This window comes from Siphateles boraxobius, unplaced genomic scaffold (genome assembly GCF_051911475.1).
Source record: "Siphateles boraxobius isolate OS27281-9 unplaced genomic scaffold, OSU_SipBor_1 130, whole genome shotgun sequence".
Lineage (NCBI taxonomy): Eukaryota > Metazoa > Chordata > Actinopteri > Cypriniformes > Leuciscidae > Siphateles > Siphateles boraxobius.
The window spans coordinates 6,145,761-6,169,330 of NW_027508734.1; the positions used below are offsets into that span (position 1 = coordinate 6,145,761).

General features: G+C 36.8%; 1 protein-coding gene across 2 annotated transcripts; it reads left to right on the forward strand.

Annotated features, from left to right (window-relative positions):
• The first annotated feature begins 678 nt into the window (after nt 1-678).
• Nucleotides 679-23,329, forward strand: LOC143736815 (3'-5' exoribonuclease HELZ2). 2 transcript variants are annotated; one of them, XM_077227525.1, is made up of 13 exons: nt 679-796; nt 4,762-7,818; nt 7,904-7,995; nt 12,342-12,473; nt 13,512-13,682; nt 13,997-14,141; nt 14,535-14,633; nt 15,392-15,584; nt 16,159-16,293; nt 16,368-16,580; nt 18,217-18,370; nt 18,673-18,843; nt 21,928-23,329. In XM_077227525.1, the coding sequence occupies exons 2-13, from the start codon at nt 4,769-4,771 to the stop codon at nt 22,068-22,070; spliced, it is 4,698 nt and encodes a 1,565-aa protein (XP_077083640.1). In that variant the 5' UTR covers nt 679-796; nt 4,762-4,768; the 3' UTR covers nt 22,071-23,329. The 2 variants fall into 2 exon arrangements, 1 of the variants encoding a protein (XP_077083640.1); XR_013203583.1 differs by lacking the exon at nt 18,217-18,370.
• Nucleotides 23,330-23,570: the final 241 nt, after the last annotated feature.

Consider the following 23,570-nt stretch of genomic DNA (forward strand, 5'->3'; position numbering starts at 1 on the left):
GTAAATGTGTGCACATTTTAAAATAAATGAAAACGTTATTTTCAAATAGTTTAAATTGATTGCTTGATAACTACATTACCTACTAAACTTTATCATTAGCCTATTATTAATGTTTTTAAAAAAAGGATTTTAGCACGAAGGTATCTTACGAAAGTGACTTCTGAGGCAGCGTAGCGGTTTAATAATCTACAGCAAAATAGAGAGAGCTTTGGGGGAAAACTAAGTTAATATTTAATTTCTACAGTAGTAATTTTACCCGGTATAAATACATTAAACTGACGACCAGTTGCAATTTTCAGACGGCAGCTTTATTTTTCTAGCTCAACTGTCACAGAATGGAAAGCACAGGATATCAAAGGCAGGGAAGGATACATCTATGCTTCCTTCTAAAATTGAGAAGTATCTGCAGGAAGAAGGAAGTGAGACTAGCATTGCATTCCTTCCGACCTTGGATGCATCATTATTCAGTTTTCTGACGCAGCCCTTGTGTAGCCTGCTCATATCTATTTATAGGAATCATTTCATCTCGGAAGATGAAGCTTCAACTGGCACACACCTGACAGGTGTGGCACACCTTTCAACAGTTAAACTTGCACCCACATTCAAAACGCCAGTGGCTGTTGATATGACAACGCCATTATGAAAGGAACAACCTTGTCTTTGTTGCGTAATGCACCCGTGCTCATTTTCTTCCGACTGATCAATCACATAAACACAGCATCGTTATCTGGCACTCCTTAAGGACATACACACTCTCAGTATTTCATTAATAGGAAGCCTCATCGGTTCCGAAGAGGTAAGTTTATTAAGATTTACTGATCAAATATCAAGTCATTTAATTGCACCGTTTTGTCATTTTACTTTACATTTAAGATCTATTAAGCACTTAGATCTATTGCCTAAATCAAACACGCATAAAAAGCTTTCCTGTATAGGTCATTATTTCAATTGATATTTGTTTTTGAGTGATCCTGACTATTACTGTATTCATTTTCAAGTCATTTTACTGGATAATTTTTAAGAAAATGAAACCTATAAATGAAAATGTTTTATAAGTTTGAAAATGTGACATGGTGTAAGTGCTAGTGTCATGATTCCTGTCTTGTGTGCACTTTTGTCATTTCCTGTCTGTGCCAAGTTTTATTGTCTTATGAAGTTTTTCATGTTGATTCGTCTCCTCAGGTGTATCTTGTTTCCTCATCTCCAAGTTAAGCTTGTTTGCCCCTGTGTATTTATAGCTCTTGTGTTTCACTTGTTAATTTGTCAGTTGTTGTACATGTATTGGTTGCTTTTGTTTCTGTGATCCTTGTGGTTTTGTTCCTTGAGTTCTGTTTCATCTGTTTGTGTTACTTTATTAAAAATCCTGCACTTAGATCCTCGCCTTTGCCTGCTTTCCTCAGCACGTTACAGCTAGAATGCACTTTGATGTTTGAGTGATTTTGCCTTTTATTTTCTCAAAACGTATATAGTAAAATTATTTGAATATGGATACAATAATAGTCAGGGTCATTCTGAACAATGATCAATTGAAAGAATGAGCAAAACTATAAAGGAAAAAGTTGTATGAGTGTTTGAAAATGGGAAATGATGTAAGTGCTAAAATTCACTTTGATTTTTTGAGTGATTTTGCCTTCCATTTTCTCCAAAACTGTACAGTAAAATTACTTGAAAAGTGATACGTTGATAGATGGGGTAGCTCTGAACTAGAAACTCAGCAAACCTCTGAAGAAAAACTTTTCATGAGTGGAGGAAATTATCCAATTATCCTTCTTTCTATTTTTAAGTGCAGTTAAATTGCATTTTATGCAGTAATATTTTGGGTCACCATGAACTGCAATCCATTGAAAATATCAGCAAAAGTATAAAGGAAACTTCTTTAAGTCTTTACATCCATTTTGACCCCTCCCAGCACCCATAAAAAAGTGCGGCTGGTTTGACTGGATTGTGCTACTGATGGTGTTGTGAAGAGATGAGTCCCATCTTAGGAATCAAGCAATCCGATTGGTTCAAAGCACGATTTATGGGTAATCGCTTTAGTGCCTGGTTACAAATCAGACAAAATCACTTTATTATAGCCTATAAGTAGTTTGAACTACACTATAACAGCTATAGATTGTGAAAATAAATTTCTCGTTTTTAGTTAACTGATATGAAATTTTTTTTTGTTAAGGACATACAGTAATTCCTTAATTTATAGCAAGCCGAATCCTATTTTAACCCTTACTAAACCAATCAGTCGATTGAGGTTCATTTCGGCGCCCATTGCGTAGTTAGCTGTATACAGTCAGCTATCTTAAGGTCTAATGCTGTTTTCTTTGTGCATTATTGTGAAATTAAACAGATTTTATTGTTCACAGATTTGAACAACATAGAAAAAGATAATGCATTTGCTTGCATTTTCATATACTACTCAGTCCTACTTATAAACATAACTACTGTGAAAGACTATGAACCAATGAGTGTGGATATGGGGCGGAGCGTGCGTCCCAATTCTCCTTCTAATGCCTTGTCCAAATAGGCACACTTGCTGTCTTTGCACTTGACCACTTGTCTACTTGCATCACGTATTCCCTCTATTTTGGTGAAAAGCGCTATATAAATATATTTGACTTGACTTGACTTGACTTGACTATTTTGCCCAAGTGTTCAAGTAGGCGTAAAGACTGCAAGTGTGTTTAGAACTTTTAATTATTCGACACTTATAGTCTTGCAAAAAATGCAAGTGTTTTACAGAGCTTTTATTTATTATATTTCCATACTTTGCATTTTAAAACAAACTTCTACATGTCTGTTCAGTATGCAACTAACAAAGACACAAATTTAAAATTGTGGTGCTTTTAATTAAGTGATAAAAACGGTTGCAAATGTTGTACAAAATAGGCCTACACATACCATACTCATCTATGCACCAATAAAATGTGCAACACTTTATGTTTTTACAACCAAGGGCACTGCACTTTGGCAGTCTTGCGCACTTACTTCCTGTTGCGTGCACGCGCTCTCAAGTGCCAAGACCACAAGTGTGGGTATTTGGACAAGGCATTATACTATGCCCTAAAAGTATGTACTGTTTTTGTGAAGAAAAAGTACATACGTTTAAGTGTGTAGCAGAAGAGTAGGCAAACTTTTGGATATTTTAATTAGTGCTGGGCGATTAATCACATCCAAAATAAAAGTCTGTGTTTAATATATATCTGTGTATAATTATTTTGTATATATAAATACACACATATGCATGTACTGTGTATACTGTATAATATATCATATAATTTATATTATACTGTATTTAAATATTTCATATAAATAAATTAAAATCCATGCATATGGGTGTATTTATACAAAATAATTATACTTTGTAGTAAACACACATATATTATGTAAACACAAACTTTTATTTTGGATGCAATTAATTGCGATTAATCGTTGCCCAGGACAAATTTTTATGCTGTCATATTTTGTGCAGGCAATTAGCTTACTTCGCTGTAAATAGAAAAGCCTGACAATATCACTGCTAAATACCTTTAAGTATTGTTGTATTTTGCCATGTTTCTCACTGACGCGCCCCCAACTCGTAAAGATCGGGGCTTAAAGAAAATCCTGAGCTTCCCACTGTTCCCCTTGATGGATTTAAAAGTTAATGACCAAACCAAATATTGATTTGCCACATAATCTTATCACAAAAATTCTTTAAAACTGTCATACTGAGAAGAGAGGCAGTTGATTTAGAATGTGTCCCACCCACTTTCAGATAATTTCTACTATGCGTCTGCTTTATTATTACACACAAACCTTTTAACATGTTGATGGACAGCTGATATTCAAACACAGATGTCATGTCAAGTCAAGTAAACGGGTTGCTAAGTAACTGTCATGGAAAATTATTCACCAGATCAAGTGAAGTTTCTTTGTGTTTAAGCCTGACGTAATGTATTTATTTACTAACTAGTCTTACAAGTTAGTAATCTATTTTTTTTCTTTGAATGTTCAGAACTTTTTTAAGTCAACAACCATAGATTGGACTAATTTGATGCCGAAAAGTAAGACTGACTTCCTCATGACAACTTCTAGTGGGTCATGTTAGATCTTAACATAATGGCTATCCCTGTGTCTCAATGTGTATATATCCATCCTAAACAGTATGTGAGATAAAATAAGTGTGCCCCAAATCATAGTATGTTGAAAAGAGGATGCAGAAGGCCCCGGATGGTTTACTATTTCCTGTCGATTTTCGAAGTGTGGATCCGTGCTAATATTGCCCACAACCCATCGCGCTTTGGAGGAGGAACTACAAACACGAGTAAAAAGTGTTAAAAAAACTACAAAACATGGCGGATATGCGCAATCGACGGTGAGAGGTTTAGATAAAGTTTTGAGTGACTAATCAAAGTTTAACGTAACAAAAAAATATTTATTTCATGTTTCATGTTATATTTCATCTGCAATAACAATGTGGACTTTTATAAAGATCCGTTTGGCCTTTAACTTTTAAATGCATTAATATGAGGAGAGTCTCGACATGAAAGACCAGCGACTGCAGATCAACGTGCTTCTGCATTTCTCTCCGATATGGTAGGAAATTAAATTAAATGAAATGTGGAGGATTTTAGTAGGCGAATTGAGAGACGCAGCATATGTTTGTGCACTTTATAAAAGTGAATTTTGTATAATAGGTCCCCTTTAACATATTTTTTCCCTCACTATTTGGTATGTATGTCTCCTTGTCCTTAAGTGCTTAACGGCTTGATTTGTGTTTCCAAACAGGACAAAGATGGAGACCTCAGACAGTGACTCTGCTAGCAGCAGCAACATAGAGGTTAATCACGCCAAGCCCTTTGAAATTCTGGAGTCTGAGTCTGAATTTGATCAGCAACTCTTCAAGAAAGATATTGAAAAACTTTTGACTACCAATCCAAATGTCTTTAAACACTGTAAACTTGAAATAGAAAGACACGACCAGGCGAATGCCAGGCCTCTCGATGAACCAATGCTCTCTATCAAAATCTATGGAAAAGAAAATGTGGGCAGATCTTTTCCTGGAGATGAAGTCTGTGTAGAGATCTTGAGCAGAGAAGCGTGTCCGCGGCAATGTGAAGTGATAGAAGGGAGGGTTGTTGGATTAATAAATAGAAATGAAAATTCATTAACATTCATCTGTAAGATGGTGGAAGACAATCCTGAATATGTTAGACCTATTGACAAACGCATGACCAGAATACGTACAGTTCAAAAGCAGAGGGACATGGGCAAAATTGAAGTACAACAATACAATTGCAAACGCTGGGTTAGAAAGGAATTTGTAAACATCGCTGAGAATCAATTGTTAGTTGTCAAGGTTTTAAAATGGGACCATCTGAAAACATTCCCTCTTGGTGTGGTTACAAAAGTAATTCCAGAGAGTGATGCTTTGCGTGAAATACTAAGCATTGAACTTGGCTCTAAAGACACACCACCACCATTCAAACTACTAGAACCTGAAGACGATAAGGCTTTAGAAAGGGAGGATTTGTGTGACATTATCACCTTCACCATTGACCCAACTACAGCTGAGGACCTGGATGACGCCATTAGCGTGTCTGAGCTTCAACATGGTGATTCCTACCAGATTGGTGTTCACATCACAGACGTCGCAAGTTACATTACCAAAGATAGCAAGCACGACAAATTCGCTAGAGAGCGCGGCAGAACAATTTACACTTCAGAGAAGGAAGACGTGGCCTTCATGTTCTCAAGGGATCTGAGCAAGGGCCACTTGAGTTTGACGCCTGGAAAAGATCGGAAAGCCATATCCTTGCTGATAGACATTGACAAGAAAACAAGCATAATACTAAACAGCCGATTTGCTCTAACCCGCATTAAGTCTGACAGACAATTGTCGTATGAAGAGGCAGACCAAATTATTCAGAAGTACTACGACTCGGATGACACAAAGCCTCTACGGGTCTCACGTGTGGAGGATTGTGTAGCTGTTGCTTACCGTTTCTCCGAGGTGCACCGAAAATGCAGACTGGAAAGCGAATGGCCATATGGGAGACGGGCAGGGCAAAGTTACTCTCACGCAATGGTGGAGGAACTAATGAATCTCTACAATAGTGCCGCCGCTGAAGAACTCATATCTACAGACGTCACAAAAGATCTCACACCACTGAGGTGCCAACGGGAGCCGGACCCAGAACAACTGAAACAGTTTAGAGAGAAATACATTAACCTAATTCCCATGTCACTTTACTTTTCAAATATCTGCGAAGTAGATACTGAAAATAGTGAAGAGGATGTTTGGTCCAATGCAGAATATGACAATATGGAGCATGCAGGCATATCATTAAACATTTTCACCTCCATATTTCACAAGATCGAAGCGTTTGCAAAGAGAAAAGACTCCTATAATCTGATGCAGTTAATCTTTTCAGATGAAATCCATCCAACATTTATCCCCATGGTGCGGGAGTTTCGTGACATTCAGAAGAAGGCCTTTATATTTCGCTCGTGCTCCTCGACAGATTCCAGGTTGGGTCACTATGATTTACAGCTTAACGCATACACCTGGGCGTCATCTCCTATGAGGCGTTATCTGGACCTTATCTTGCAGAGACTTCTGCACACTGTGCTCTCTAAGAAAATCCTTAGGCAAGCTGACTACACGCAAGTTGAAATCAGCAAGTTTTGTCAGTCTGGAATGGATGTAGAAGAGAAGGATGCTCAGCTGTTGAGACTGATAAAGGTTCAGTTTGAACCCAAAGATGTGGTCAAGCTCGCAGTAGTGGACCAGATCACTCCGCGGGGGCATGAATTCACAATATCGTTCCCTCTGCATCCTATGTTACAGGTGATTACTATCATGTACAAGCATCTCAAAGTTGTGGATCAGCCAAGATACAATGAGGACGAGAACTCCATGACTCTTAATTGGAAGAGGAGAGTGTATTCGTTCAGCAAGTCATTCAAGATTTCAGACCCTTCAAAGCCCATGAAGAATGTGACTCCAGTGTCAAGTATACTGTGGAAAAGACTGGTATCTGCCGTAAAACAGAAGGATTGGGTTAAGACTGAGCAATGCCTCCGAGACATGAAAAGAGGAGAGAATGAGAATAAAGAAAATAAAAGGCTGAAAAGTGAGGCTTGTTCAATGGAGCAAGACCACTATAAGAGACTAACTATGGAGCTGGAGTTAGGCACGGTTGTTCAGGTGCAACTTGGGGCCGAACTTAAAGATGGCTTACCAGTTCCTGTAGTTCTACTGCTCAGCATTAATGAATGCTTTGAGATCTGTTTGGAGCACACGAGAAACCCCACTGTGTGCTTCTCAAAAGCAGAATGCAACGCATCTAAGACTTTCTATCAGAGCTACAAGGAGTACCAGAACATCTGGAGACGACTATGTCAGATAGACACCGCTTACAATGCTTTGGAAGAAAATAATAATGTCATCTTAGAGGATGTGCGGATAAAATGGAGTGGGGATGAAACAAATCTCCAAGGGTTTTTTAATATAACCAAGACTCAAAAAAAGGAGTGGTCTCTGGAGTTTGACCTTAGGAACTGCTTCTTGTGCATCAGACTAAGACATCAGAAACCAGAGAACGAAGCGAATGATGCAAAACAGTTGCATGGTTCTGCAGTTTCAGATCTGCAGGGTTCACTACCTTTCACATGGGTTGCACACGCAGTAACCAGCAAACCAAAGAAACAGAAGGAAACAGACAATAATGACCGGATTAATTTTCAGATCACACAAAGATCTATGAGTTACATCCCACCCGAGGTTAATGCAGAGGGAACCAAATTCACCATTGAGGTCATTCCCAAAAAAATTCCATATGTGTGAGTGATCATTCATCCAGCTGATATATTACAGATTTATTCACAAATATATACATAGTTTGTAACTAATGCAATATTTTTGCAGGCTCAGGGAACAAGCGATTGCAAACCTAAAACTGGCTAATAACCTGGTGAAAAATGTCGCCACTAGACAACAACTTGAAGAACTGAATGATGGTGAGTGATGCAAAATGGCAAATTTATTCAAAGCAGATAGTTTAATGCAAATTATATCCATCTATGTAGTAGGTACAATGGTCTCAAGCAATTTGCATAAGACTTGAATTGAAATTCAAAAATAAATTGTTAACACATGAGTCACACTTGCAGCTGAGGAAAACAGTGTAAATATTAATTAATAAAAGGTTCTAGCTAGTAAAAAGTTGCTGGGTCTAGAGTCACTGTTCCCATAAGTTACACCATTTTCTAATGGTGAATGAAATTATGTAAAAGCCCATTTTTATTGTACACTATGAAGTACCGGTGTCCAAAGTCTGGCGTCTCGTGATGAATTTCAAACTTGTCGATTAAAATATATGTGGCCCGTCACGCATACTAAATTGTAGGTCTGGGTCTCCAGTGTCCACAAGTTGTGTGAATCCATCCATTCAGCATTTAAATAAATCATGCAACGTGAAAGTGATTTACTGAGGTTTAACGCTCAAAAAATAACCTATTTTGCTGTGATAGTTTCTGCTAGCAGTCAACAGAGAGATTAGAGAGCGTGTGGAATAGAGATTTTCATACACTCATGTTAATTTATTTGAAATGCAAGGAAGTCGTTAACATTTGCCAATGTTATTCTTAATTTGCACTATTCTTGGTAGATTGTGCTGTTCATTATGGAAATGATCTGGCTGTGTCTGTGTTCTTTAATTTGCATAGATCATCCGCAGAATATTTGACTCCCATCAGGGCTTTTATGGGATTGCACTCTCATGCTAATTTGCCCTGTTTAGTACATTTGGCTCTATGTCTTTTTAATTTTGGTTAATTTAAGAATGTGCTTTTGTTTAACGTTAGATGGTTCTTAATGATGCTACATCACTGATTTTAATACTACAAATTAATTAGTATATGTAAAAATACATATACTTTAAAAGTATTGTTCATGTTTATTGTTGGCCTGAGTTCATGTTCACTGTTGTGTAATGGTAATGTAGCCTATGTAACGTAATTCAGATGTTATGGGAGGGAGAAGTCGGGAACCGGCAAACCTTTAAAGAATTTAGTAACAAAATAAAATACAAAAACGAAAGTAAAGACTGCAGTCCCTTATAATAAAACAAAATAAAAATAAAACCCAGGCCTGTCCTCTCTCGATCTCCACTGCCGTCGCTCCTCGTGTTATGCTTCCGCTCCTCCGTGAGAGATACGACACCGGTGAAATAGAAAGTGTCGCTAATCACGCGCCACTCGTCCTGCTCGCCACAATATACAACCTTATTGCAGTGTTTCGGCGATACATTAAATAAGCAGCAATCCTATGATGCTTCCATAGATTAGACTACCATAGAATTGCATGCACTTTTCCAACTAATCCTAAACTAACTCTTTACTAAACAGTAAGACATTGCCCTGTTTGTTCTTTCTCTGGCTCATGGCTTGAATGCATTGTCTGAGCAGCTGATAGTATGAGATGCGGTAGAAAGAAACGTTACGCAATTTACTAGGGTTGATTTTGAACGACAAACTGATGCAAGTGCTACGATGAGTGACAGGACAGATCCTTAAAACCTAGGCTGTGTCCAGATCGCGAAAAATGAGGATACTGGGCACTGGCCCAGTCCAAATTCGCCTACTTATACTACGACCTAAAAGTACTCTTTTTGTGAAGAAAAGGTGGGGGGTAGGGGAGGGGGAATCAAACTAATTTACGGGCATTAGGGAGCCGCTATGAATATGCGGGATTTTTATAGGTTAATTTTTTTAAAACAATTCAGCGCAACTCCAAAAAGGAGGACAAATGAGTGTCCGGCTTGAGGCTGCGGCGGACGCCAGACAGGGGGCTTAAAATCCGGACTGTCCGGCCAAAATCCGGACGTATGGCCATCCTATTAACCGAATCCTCGTCCAACGCGTGATGGGTTGTGTGCAATATTAGCCGTAAGAGTGTGGCCCTGTCCCAAAAATGGCACACTCCGGACTTGTGGACTTCCTCAGAGTCAACACTTCGGTGAAGTCATGTAGTGCAGACCTATAGGGCCCTGAAGCCCCGTTCACACCGCCAGCGACACGCAGCGACAAAGCGACATGATCCCATTAATTTCAATGGAGCGCTGGCGACTTCCGGCGACACGAGCGACATCGACCGTTGGCGACAGAATGTGGGCGTGTCAAGCGACAAGAGACAAGCGACAAAAGTTGAGAAATTTCAACTTTATGCAAATGAGAAGCGATTTTCGCGAGCGACAACCAATAGGAAAGAAGCCTTTTCATTGGAGCTTACGTCACCGTCTCGAGTGCAGGCAAGACAGAAGAGTTCGAGGACTATTTCACTGTTTTATATGATTTAACTGTAACCACATATATGGATATAATAAAATGATGCATTGAAAAGAAACTGTCGACAGTCTCAGTGTGTGATTTTCGAGTGGTGTAATTTTATGATGCAAGTTTAGTACTGCTGCAGTTCATTTTACAGTTTCCCCTCCATTGTGTTGACTATTAGGGACAAGAAAATTGATTATTTGTCAAATTCGAATGACGTTTTAGTAATTTATGACAGTATGAGTGAGTTTAATTTGTCGATTGTTAATCTAGTAAATTATTTAATCCACTGAACACTGCTGTGGTAATATAAAAACACTCTCCCAACAGCATATACTGTTTCTTTTGAGCCTAATTCCTAATCAAATTAAAATTGTATAGTTGTATATATCACTTGTGATGGTATTTTGTATAGATATGGCCAGACGTGCAGTCTATCAATAACATTAGCGCAACAGCACTACGAACGCCCACAAGCGACTTCACAGTACAGCGACAAAGTCGCTGGCGGTGTGAACGGGGCTTTAGCGCGAGTCCGCGTGGGCGCATTGAGAGGTATTTTTGGGACAGACTCGATCGTCACACCGGAAACAGGAAGAAGGTCTCAGCTCAGACGTCGAAGCTGAATAAACTTAAAGGTCGTCTTATCAGTCCCTTTATTATAAAAATATCACAAATATCATTAATAAAAATTACAGTCTTTAGCATCGAGAACGGGATTTATTTTATTTTCCCAAATCGTATGTCCATGTGAACTACACAGCCTGCTTTTACAGTTCTATAATTGTATTGTCCACCTGGGCATTAGAATAGATGTCATGGTTATGTAAATGATCAATACAGTTGTACATAATAATACATAATGTTGAATTTTAACACAAAATTAAAATGTAAATGAGTTTAAGAAAAATGTATAGGTTTCAATATTCATACTATGTTTATATGACTCAGTAAAGCCATGACATTCGGTTCTATTTATGTAATGAATCATAATGCGATCGTATTATTTAACACGCTATTATTATGTTTGAGATATCAACCACTGGTCGATAATGTTTGAATAAACTGTAAGTAACAACTGGTAAAATGTACGCCTATATCATAAAGCCATGTTAACAGTCCATGAGCGAAATCTCCTCCCATCCGTTTTCTGATTGGCATTTCGCAAGGATTCCTGGGTAGTTAAAGTGCGTGGAGCCTGCATCTATGCGGGCTTCGCGGAAGACCGCTTCAAGGGTACAAAGGGGGCGCTGCTGAGCACACTTCAGAGCGTTAAAATGCTAAATGGGACGGCCTATGGACTCGTAGACTCGGCGAGCACGGGCAATTTAAGTCCACGAGACCGAAAGTCCGCATGAAGTGCGCCATTTGGGACAGGGCCTGTGCATCGATCTGCACTTCGGATTCTGACCGGAAATAGTAGAACATCCGGGTATCTTTGGAACACTCATTTCAACATAGTCTACTACGATTTGGGACGTAGGCCTACTAATTCTATTTTCGAATACTACTTAGGACGGATAGTATATGCGAATTGGGACTGGGCCACTATTTGATGTGCACTCATTCATTCCCATAATGCACCGCAATAACGAGTGTACAACCCATGTGCTCAACAGTTGGAGAATACCCTTGACTTATATTTTTTTTCTCCATCTCATATTTTTTTCCTTCACCATGTTCCTTTAGGGGCTCTGTACAGCCCTGCACATGACAGGCGGGGGAAAAAAATCTTTAGATTTGTTTTGTAGACAAATATAAATACCATTACAATATTCTTCCTACATATAATTTTTTTATACAAAAACTACAATTAATAAGTTTGACTAGAAGAAAAAGCATACAATACATGCACTTGGTGCTTTTGAGACTTTTATCTGTCCTAAGCCAGGATGTTGTAGAAATTATTCTAATGCCAGATGTTAAAGACTTTCCGTACATTTGTAATGGGGACACCTTGAATAAAATATGCCTTGTCTATGAATATCTTATGTATGTGTTAACGTGGTTAAAACCTTCTTGTGTTGAATTAGATGCTGATGTAGAAAATGTCAACTTGTATCATGTGGATGAGAGCCTGAACCTGCCACCTCTGAATGAGAGCCAGCAGAAAGCAGTGGAGGAAGCTATGAAGAAACCTTTTACTGTGATTCAAGGCCCACCAGGTATTAAAATACTGTACAATGTGTGCCCTCCAGTATTTCGCCAAAGGGGTTTGCAGTTCATTGAATCATTTGGAAGTTGTTACGGTTTCTCAGTCAGTATCAGTAATCAATACAGTGCTGAATAAAATGGATATGTATCTACAATCACTTGAAGTAAAAATATGCTTTTATTTGAGAAACTTCAACTGCTGTGTCATGTGAATAAGGTGCATTCACTCTTAAAGTGTTTTTGTGTGTGCTGCACTTTAAAAGAAAGTTTTCTTTTGTAAACACAGTCTAAATTGATGTTTTTGATAACTGCACCCGTGCACTGTTTTTACCCTTCAAACAGGAGCGCTGCATTTTATAATGCCGAGTGAAGTTGAAAAGAACTTGTTAAAAACGTGTATTGAAACCCATTGGAGATGGCCAACATGAATGCTGCGTGTACAGGCCTCAAGAAAATTAAAGATGCTTATCTCAGGTGTAAATTCAACATTTTGGTGCTTATTTATTTATTTATTTTTAAATATAAATCTCCAGGAACCACAATGCCCCAAACTTCCCCTACACAATATTACAGGCTACATTTCTTTAGTTTGTTGGGGGGAAAATTCAGCTTTAAGGAATTCTGCATTTTATCTTGCAGCGAGTTCAATTCAGTTCAATTCAAATTTATTTGTTTAGCGCTTTTCACAATACATATTGTGAAAAGCAGCTTTACAGAAAGTGCATTTCAGAAATTTACATAGAAAAAAAGCAAGTTGTCTGAATCGATATTTGATTTCACCATTGCAGACTCATTTTGTTCCCGAGAGATGTGAATTGTGTTTACACTAACATTATTGCTCATATTTGAGGGTTAGTAATTGTATTTGTCTTAGTGTATTTATATGGACATGAATGAATCAGTAAATCCAATGTCATGGCAGCATAGTCAAATCTATGTACAACTCTAAAAATTTAATTTCTAATGGACTGATTTGCAGTCTTGACAAAGATTATGTGTTTTGCTTTGTGTCCTCATGTGCCATACACCATAGCATTTTTCATCCACAGGTACAGGGAAAACAGTGGTTGGTATTCACATTGTTTACCAGTTTTTCATGAAGAACAAAGACTTTCTGGCCACTTCTGGATCTTCCAAATCAAACTCTGATCAGAAACCCCCAAAAAAGCCTGCCATCCTGTACTGTGGACCTTCGAACAAGTCTGTGGACATTGTTGCAGGTGAATTGTGTATAGTGTTTTTTTTTTAGATAGCAGACCCTAGCAGTCTGATTATGCATACAAATCTAGCTAGGGAGCCAGAAACATACAGTGTGCGAACATATGTAAATGTGGACAGTTGTTGAATGTGTGCTGTATTTACTAAAAAAGAAAACTTTTATGAATTGGATTCTGACTCTTTTTAGAATGCAATGCCGAATAAAATCAAACTTGTGAGAAGCATTTGCATTTCCATGCATACGTAGAGTATGTTTCAGACTCTATTTTACTTGTTATACAGTTTATTCACATTACCCGTTGATCTTGTGTCCCAGAGCAGTTGCTAAAACTCAGGGGAGTCCTAAAGCCTCTGAGAATCTACTGTGATCAGATGGAGATGCGTGAATATCCATATTTGGGCAGTGACCTGAAGCTTTGCCGCAGATCCCTTCGTGATGAAAAACCAAAGGAGGAGCTCAAGTAAGAGCTTCCTGTAAATGAAGCATAAAAGTTGGACAAAAATAGTAGTGAAAAGGCAAGATAATAAAAAAGCAACGGTCCTAGTACTTGAGGTACTCCATTGAGCCTTGAGGTACTCCATACTGAACTTGTGATCAGTATGACACACAATTCATTTACTACTACAAATTGGTAATGTTCAGATATGTACAATTTGAACCATTCCAATGCAGTTCCACTAATGCCAATGTAATGTATGATATGGTCTAAATCCTGACTGTAAGTCTGCAGACAATGATAATAGTAGTATAATATAGTGTTGTCACATGACCTCATTACATCACATGTGTAGGTGGTGCACTTTACAACAGATGGTGTGTGAATAAACCCATTAAACTTCTAATCCTGTTGCAGGGATATTACTCTGATGTACCTTGTCCGTGAACCTGAAAATCCTTTTTCAGAAAAAATAAGAGCCTTGGATGGGAGCTTAGCAGAGGATGAAATAGATGAGTGAGTAAGACCAAAGTTTACATTAAGGCCTGTGTGATGTTGGTAGAGCGTATGCTTTTATTGGATGTAAGTGTAGACTGTTCTTTTATTTACTGCCACCATGAGGCCATTTCAAAAAATACTCCAGTGAAATAAAAATCTAGTAATATTAATTAATTAATCTGTAGGATGGCAAGGCATGATTACTCAAATGTGAAACAGAGGTAACTAGTAAGATGTTATGTTATGAAAAGCTGTGTCAGGCACAATGTTCAGAAGGAAGAACACTGTTTTGACAATTTAACATTCAGAACAGAAACTGTTATGTTATATGTGGTGTTGTGTTTTGTGTTATGCTATGTTATCTTTTCACAAGCTTACATTTCTAGACATGCTTTCTTGCATCTCAACGAACTTTCATGTTAAGTAAAGGTTTTCTTAACTTTTTGGTGCAGGTTTGAATGGCAAGTGTGTGTCAACAATATCTTTATAGTCCAGTGTTTCTCAATCCTGGTCCATCAGTGCAGACTTGAGTTGATGAGTTCAGACATGAAGCACGAAGATAGAATAATAAGACTAATAAGATGAGGAAAGTGTGCAAAAAAAAAGATGTGCAAAAAGATGTGGAAAATGTGCTGTGTAGTGGGATTAAGAAACTTTACTTTGGTAATTTAATGATTTTTTTTTCTGTGCATTTGGAAGGACTAAACTAATCCTTTGTGTATGCATATGTGTTGTTGTATACAAATATGAATGACTTACAAAATGCGTCTTTGCAGCTACAAGAAGTTATTGAAGGAAGCTCGTCAGCATGAGATCAGGAAGTATGATGTAGTTCTGTGCACCTGCGCTTCAGCATTGAAACCCGAAATCCGGGAGGTCATGGATTTCCGGCAGATACTCATTGATGAATGTGCCATGGCAACAGAGCCAGAGGCCTTTATCCCTTTAGTTTCCCACAATCCACAGCAGGTGAGCTCAGAGATGACATCATCATCATCATCATCATCATCATCGGTTTCTGTTTTAAACAAAACAAAAGACACAACAGATTCTGGCAGGTGGAGAAGACCTGTGATTTGCAACATGTTGTCTCTAATTTTGTCCAAAATTGCCCCAATCCCTAAAAAAAGTGCAAAAAAGATTTAATTCCCTAAATATTTTTCTATTTATTATTATTATGCACAATGCATTTTGATTTATTGTTTCCTGTCTGAAATATCATGCACAAATTTTAACATGTCTTTCTTGACAAAATTGGATTGTAAATGCAAAATAACTGTTTTTATTTCCGAGTTAAACATGCATATAATGAGGTTATCTGATAACATTTTATTAACAGTACATTTTTAGTATCACAATAATATCATAATGTGAGTTCAGTATCATGATATGTATGGAATCGTGACATGAGGGTATCGTTACACCCCTATTATATACTATGCACTTTTTAGTCATTCTCAATATGTATATAGCCACATTAGGAGTGGAAGACAATCACATGTATCTTCACATCGAATGAAAATCTCACTGGTTTCCTTTACAGATTGTTTTGCTGGGTGACCACAAACAGATACGGCCTATAGTGCAGTGTGCCCTAGTGAAAAAGATGGGCATGCAGCAGTCTCTGTTTGAACGCTACATGGATCTGGCCATAATGTTGGACACTCAGTACAGAATGGTAAGAAACAATCAACAGAATCTGAACAAAACTTTTTCATTTTGCTTTGTTTAACAAATGTACATGTATGTTAGCATGAAGAAATTTGCAGGTTTCCTTCAGAAGAGTTTTATTATGGCCAACTGAAAACTGGAGCTGAACAAGGACCTCCCTTCCTTCTTAACAAGTACGGACTGCCAACGCCGATCTTGTTTGGCCACGTTCAAGGACAAGAAGTCAGTTTAGTGGTATCTACAGAAAAGGGCAACGAGAACTCAATGGCCAACACTGAGGAGGCAGAGCAGGCTGTAAGTCTAATACTGCCTTCAGTTCACAGTGTAATGACGCAAGTGAATCATGAAGAAAGCAAGTTGATATTGATCCTAAGTTAGTTAAAGGCAGGGTAGGCGATTTGTTCCAGAAACATGTTTTGTCATGCTGGTTGAAAGTCATTAAGTGGTCTAAGTAAGCAATAGTCGTGCCTGACACTACGAACTTATTCATGATACAGCACTAGCCTTGAGTACCTTATTGCTTTTATAAAATGGTTACCATACAATACAAGTATTAAAGCCCCCCAAAAATACGTATCAATGCAACTTTCATGAAGTAAAATCACCAAGTCTTTTGCCGCCATCTAAAGGTGAAATAATGTAACTTCTAAAAAATAGTCCCTGACCGTGAAAAGCACCTTTAGATGGCGGCTAAAGACTTTATGAGTGAGTCAGTCAGTAGAGAAGGCTTTTATATGGAAAGGACTGAAACTTGTTGTGAACACGGAGAAAGAAACAAGAGGCAACTGACAAATGACTAGCGTGTGTCAGGGCACGGGAAAACCCACCGGAAAACTCTACTCTAAAACCTTCAAAGAACAATATCAATGAGAACAAACATATGTTTACGTTGCTAAGAGTGGTTGCTAGGGGTGTTGAGTAGTGATACATAGAACCATTGGGTGAAGCGGTCATAGACATGTGTTATCGTGAATAAAACACAGCTATAATTGACCAATCAGAATCAAGGACTCGAACTAGTAGGACCATAAAATGTTCGTCCAATTATTGCATTCGGACCAAATACAATGTCCTGCCTGTCAGCATATTGTATTCGTATATACAATATTCGTGTATACGTATTTTTTTTCGTATTCGTGATTCGGTGGCTCTGAATTGTCAAAATACCATTCAAAATGCTTGCTACGGATGCGAAAAACGCAGAAAATCAAACCCGATCCGAATTTTTTTATGAAAGATGAAAGTTTCAGAGGCAGTGTGTAAGCGTGATTGACAAAACATGAGCGTCGTATTTATTTTTTAGTGTCCGAAAATTTCGGCCGCAAATTTCGGACTCCGTGCGCAAGGACCTTTATGCTGCGTTCACGCCTTAACTACTGTAATTTGGAAAAAATGTAAATCTGTGACGTTATACTCAGAGCGGTACGTGACTTGAATGTATGCGTTTCAATGGCAACACTATGAACACCGAAATGAATCTGCAACAGTCATGTGGTACAAGTAAGAGCTCTGTAAGTCGTTGACGTTCAGTATTATTGTAATTTTATGTTCACCGTAACATTCACCGTCTCTCGTGAGACTTTGCAGACTCTGCTCTGGCTGTGTGTGTTCATGCGTTTTGAAGGAGGCGTGGCTTTGGAGACGCTCTGAAGGGAGCGCGGGATCTCATGCTTTTAAAACTAAATCGCTATTGCTAGCCTCTACAAAAATTGCCTACCCTACCTTTAAGTATTGTGAGCATCCTTTGTAAGTGCAATCTCAGTGGGTAAAATATGAAATTGCACAAACATTATTATTTTATTATTCTGAGCGGAATCACTTCAACACACCTCATACCTTAAGCAAGAACTTCCTAGGGGAACTTGATAAATCACATTATGGTCATAAACTGCCAATATTCTCTTGCATGTGATTTATTTGTTTTTTCCAGGTTAATGTGGCACATCTGTTGATTAAATCACACGTACTACCTCAGAATATTGCAATTCTGACCCCTTACAACGCACAGATGTCAGAGATCAAAAAGACAATGAAGGAGAGAAATATTACAAATGTCACCGTTTGCACAATTATGAAAAGCCAAGGTGTGTTATTCTGTTTGCATCAATCTAGAGTTTTAAATTCAATTCTGTATGAATTTATGCTCAGTCTTTTAATTGATTTGAATCTTATCTTTTTCATCGATAGCTTTGATTATATTATTTTATTATGCATGTTTATTTTTGTTTTAATTGTTTTCCTTTTCTCTGTGTAAGAGCCTTTTGTAAAGCTCGCTTTAAAGGCATGCTTTTAATGTGTGTTCAAGACTCGTTGTCTTTCCCCTTTGTTTCTGAGATTAACGAGTGGCATAAAAAGACCCAAACTGAAAGTGTAAATTTCTGTGCAGGAAGCGAGTGGCCGTATGTGATCATCTCCACTGTTCGTTCCTGCCCCGTATCTGACATAGAAAGTTACACACCAAGTAATGCCTGGCTAGGAAAAAGACTCGGATTCATCACTGATCCAAATCAGGTCAATGTCGCCATAACTCGTGCACAGGATGGACTGTGCATTCTGGGTAAGCAGTGAAGTATGCTCATAAAGTGATGACAAATTTTGTTTTAAAAAATTGTTGGTTACACTTGATTTTAAGGTGTGTGTGGTGACAAACAATTTTACATAACTGAATAAGAGACAAACATGTACCAATTGTCTTTAAAGGGTATTTATTTTCTTGCAAGAAAAGGCCAGCGGTCATACAGTCACACAGAGTGGCAGAATGTGACAATTTACAGGAGGGCATATTTACATATTTACAATTTTCCTTCTTTAAGTCGTCCCATAACCAACACATTGTTGCATCCTCCTTTTTAGTTGTTACTTCCTCTATGTTATCAGAGTGACTAAATGAACAACATGTCCCATAACTAACACATTGTTGCATCCTATACCCTTAAGTAAAGGCCCTTTCTCTCAGTCATACATTAGTCACACATTTCTTATTGTTCAGTCATGCTTTCTAAGATTCTATTAAAGGTTATGCAAACATATAGAGCATATGTTTCTGGAGACCGGAGACATCTTTATTAAAAATGAATCAATTGATATAGTTACTGAATTTAAATATCTTGGTAAAATTTTGGATTCGAATCTTAACTTCAAGAAACACATCAAGAAAATGACAAAAACTATAAAATATAACTTGGTAAACTTTAGACCGGTTAGATCAGGCAAGTTCGGTCCTAGAGAGCCACTGTCCTGCAGAGTTTGGCTCCAACACTGAAAAAAACCTCACCTGCCTATTAGCCTTAGTAATCCTGAAGACATTGATTAGCTTGTTCAGGTGTGATTGATTAGGGTTGGAACTAAATTCTACAGGACGCGGCTCTCTAGGACCGAACTTGCCTACCCCTGGGTTAGATCGTCCCTCCCTATGGATGTAGCCCAAATATTTATGCATGCTTTCATTTTTCACATATTTCATATATCACCTGTTGGGGACCGGCCTGTGAATCTGCCATTAGACCTCTAGAATCATTATATAAGCAAGCTATAAAAATCCTTGATAAAAAGCCATTTCGGTACCACCATTGACCCTTCGCAAAGACCCGCCCCCCTTAGTTACTGTCGCTATGTCCGACAAGCTACGCCGCTCTCACGCACACACCATGTTCTCACGCAGTGAAAAATACATCGCGGATCAGAGAGGAGACTGACAATACGCTGACAGACAGGACAGACCAGGTTACTTTTCGGTTACTTTTGATATGAAACATATTAAACAAAGTCTCACCCTTCAAATTTGGTGATTTTTAAAAAGAATTTTAAACAATAAATACCGTTTTTGTAGCTCTTTAATGTGTCGTAATAAAAAAAAAAAAATAATAAAAAAAAAAAATATATATATATATATATATATATATATTACATTTCTTTCACAGGTGTTACATCAGTGTAATTATACCCTACCAGTCAAAAGGTTTGGATCGGTGTGATTTTTAATGTTTTTAAAATAAGTCTCTTCTGCTCACCAAGGCTGCATTTATTTGATTAAAAAATACAACAAAAAAACCAAAAACAGTAATTTTGTGATATATTATTACAATTTAAAACAGCTGTTTTCTATGTGAATATATAGTAAAGTGAAATTTGTTTCTGTGATCAAAGCTGTATTTTCAGCATCATTACTCCAGTCTTGTGAAGTGAATCAATCAAAACTAACTTTAGCTGGAAAAAACATTTTTCAAGAACCACTATAAAACCAAACATGAGGATGACTTGACTTGACTTCAGTGTCACATGATCCTTCAGAAATCATTCTAGTATGAGGATTTGATGCTCTAGAAACATTTATGATTATTATCAATGTTGAAAACAGTTATTTATTTGAAATAAAAAGCTTTTGTAACACTAAACACTACCATTGAAAAGTTTGGTCAGTAAGAAGTTTTATTTATTTTTTTGGTGAAAGAAATAAAATAAATCTTACTTTACTCTTATTTATCAAGGATGAACTAAATAAGAGTAAAGTAAGATTTATTTTATTTCTTTCACCCAAAAAATAAATAAAACTTCTTACTGACCAAACTTTTCAACTTTTTTTACTGTATAAAGACATTTATAATGTTACAAAAGATTCTATTTCAAATAAATGCTGTTCTTTTGGACATTCTATTCATCAAAGAATCCTGAAAAAAATTGTTTTCAACATTGATAATAATAATGAATGTTTTTTAAGCATCAAATCATCATATTATAATGATTTCTGAAGGATCATGTGACACTGAAGACTGGAGTAATGATGCTGAAAATACAGCTTTGATCACAGGAATAAATTATATTTTAAAATATATTAAAAAAGAAAAAAGTTAGGCTAATTTAAATCGTCATAATATTTAATATTACTGTTTTTTTAAACCAAATAAATGCAGCCTTGGTGAGCAAAAGAGACTTGTATTATACTGACCAACTGTACTTATAGTGTATACTGTAAGTACTGACAGAGTAATATTAATTAACAGCATGTATATACTTTCTATAGAGTTAGAGGATTAGGGTTTGGTTTAGAGTTAGTTGCATGTTATTATGCATTATTTACTGTTAATACTATGGTAAGTACATGTAACAAGGACACTGTAATGGAACAAATTGTAACCAAATTGGGTAACACTTTATTTTAGTGTCCTTGTTACATATGTTACATGTACTTACTATAGTAATAACAGTTAATTATGCATTATTACATGCAACTAATCCTAAACCAAATCCTAATCCTATAGTAAGTACATGTAGTTAATTAATATTACACTGTACTTAAATATATAACTACACTGTAACAATAAAGCCTTAAAATAAAGTGTAACCCCAAATTGTTTTATCATTTCAAACAGACTTGCTTATGTGTATATTTTGCTTCAAACGTGTGCCTGTGCTGTTTTCATTTAAAGCAAATGCAAGTTGCTTTTGTATTTTGTTATCTAATGCAATGACTTTTTTTTGTATGTGGCTGAAGTGTCCACATGTATTTGTGGTCTGTGTGTACAAGTGCTCACTGTATTTTCTGCATCTTTTACATTCAAGCACACGCATTCAAATCTTTATATATGTTCATACATAGCCTATATACTGCTCATGTAATATTCCACTTTTTGTTATCTCCTAGGTAACAGTGAGCTGTTGAGATGCTGTAAACTCTGGGACAGGCTCCTGGATCACTATTACAGAAAGGGCTGTGTGGTGAATCCAGCGAGTGACATTCAGGTCAAAACGCCGCAGAAAAGAAGACGGAAACAGAAAAAGCTCTGAGTGTCATGCAGCGGCTAAGCTCCTTAAAGGACAAAAATGGCAATGTCAAAAAACTGTCATAAAACATTTGGTCTCGTTTTAAAGAAGACACTTGGCCTAAGTGAAAAAAAAGTGAAAATATTATTTTTGTACATTATTTTATATAAAAATATATAACTTAAAACTGCTAGAAAATCCGTGCCATAAATCTGAACAAGTTTTGTTCCAAATTTGAGCTTGATGTCTCTAAAAGAAAAGTTTTTTGTTTTTTCACACCCACTCCCTTATACTGTATAGCTGCGTGATTTATCCAACTATAATATGCATAGAAAACGAGTATTAAGTATATAAAGTGAGTATTTGCTTTATAGGCCAAACCTGAGAAAATGGCACCATCTGGTAAAAAATAGTAAAAATGAAAATTTTGAAGCCTTGCCAACAGAATAAAAGCTCATTAACAAAGATTGCATAATTGTATAGTTAAATGGCCCCGGGATTAAAATTTGTTTTTTTAACAGGCACATTTTTGTCCTTAAGGTCTTGAGTGAAAATATTTTGTGTACCTAGTGCAGAATAGATTTATTAAAAGGGGTGAAATAGTAAAATTCCAATACAAATACACATTTGTATATACTATAGTATATACAAATACTCAAAATGTATGCAGTAAAACTAACCTAAACTGAAAAAGACAAATATTTCCATAAAGACACATAAGGGTTAAAGAATGATTCCAGAGTATTGAGACATTAAAATATAGTACGAAGAGAAGAGAATAAGCCTTGTGTTGACCTCATACCTATTACCCACTAACTTTCACATTCTTACTTCAGTTAAAACGTAGAAAATTGCATCAGCTGACCATAAATACACAAAATAATAAAATACTAATTATGGATTAGGAATATGTGGAATATATTTGCTGTGAAATCCATAAGGTTAAATTTGAATACAATTAGAAGATCATTTAAACCTCAACCTCAAAATCCTTGTCAGGTCAATAATTTAACATAACTACAGAAAAATAGTGCGTTTCATATATATCATTATTGTATTTTAATTCTATATATTTTTTTTTAAATGTTAAGTAGAACATATTTTTGATGCTATGGTTTTTTCATATTTTATATGTGGGCCATCAGGTTCCCTAGTGGACAATATGAAATTTTTCCTTAAAGGGACAGTTCACCCAAAAATGAGAATTATTTTATAATTTACTCGCCTTCATGTTGATCCAAAACTTCTATGTATGACTTAATAAACTTTCATATAAAATGTAATATTTCAAATCAGTGCTCCTTTCTTACTTAAGTACACAGTGATAATAGCTAGATAAAAGCCACTTGAAAAGGATCATTTTTCTGTTTGTAGTTTGCCTAGAAATAACTGGGAGTGTCGCTATTCTTTAAAGGGACTATGTGTAGTTTTTTAGGTATTTTATTATCTAAAATCAATATTTTTATTCATAAATATGTCCTCAATGGTGTACCAATACCTCTGCCAATTATCTGACTTAACCTC

What these genes read in the sequence shown, in the direction of transcription:
- LOC143736815 (XM_077227525.1), top strand. Translation starts at nt 4,769, where the DNA reads ATGGAGACCTCAGACAGTGACTCTGCTAGCAGCAGCAACATAGAGGTT. An exon ending in AAACCAAAGGAGGAGCTCAA is followed by an intron (nt 14,142 to 14,534) that starts GTAAGAGCTTCC and finishes ATCCTGTTGCAG; the next exon opens with GGATATTACTCTGATGTACC. An exon ending in TTTCCCACAATCCACAGCAG is followed by an intron (nt 15,585 to 16,158) that starts GTGAGCTCAGAG and finishes TTTCCTTTACAG; the next exon opens with ATTGTTTTGCTGGGTGACCA.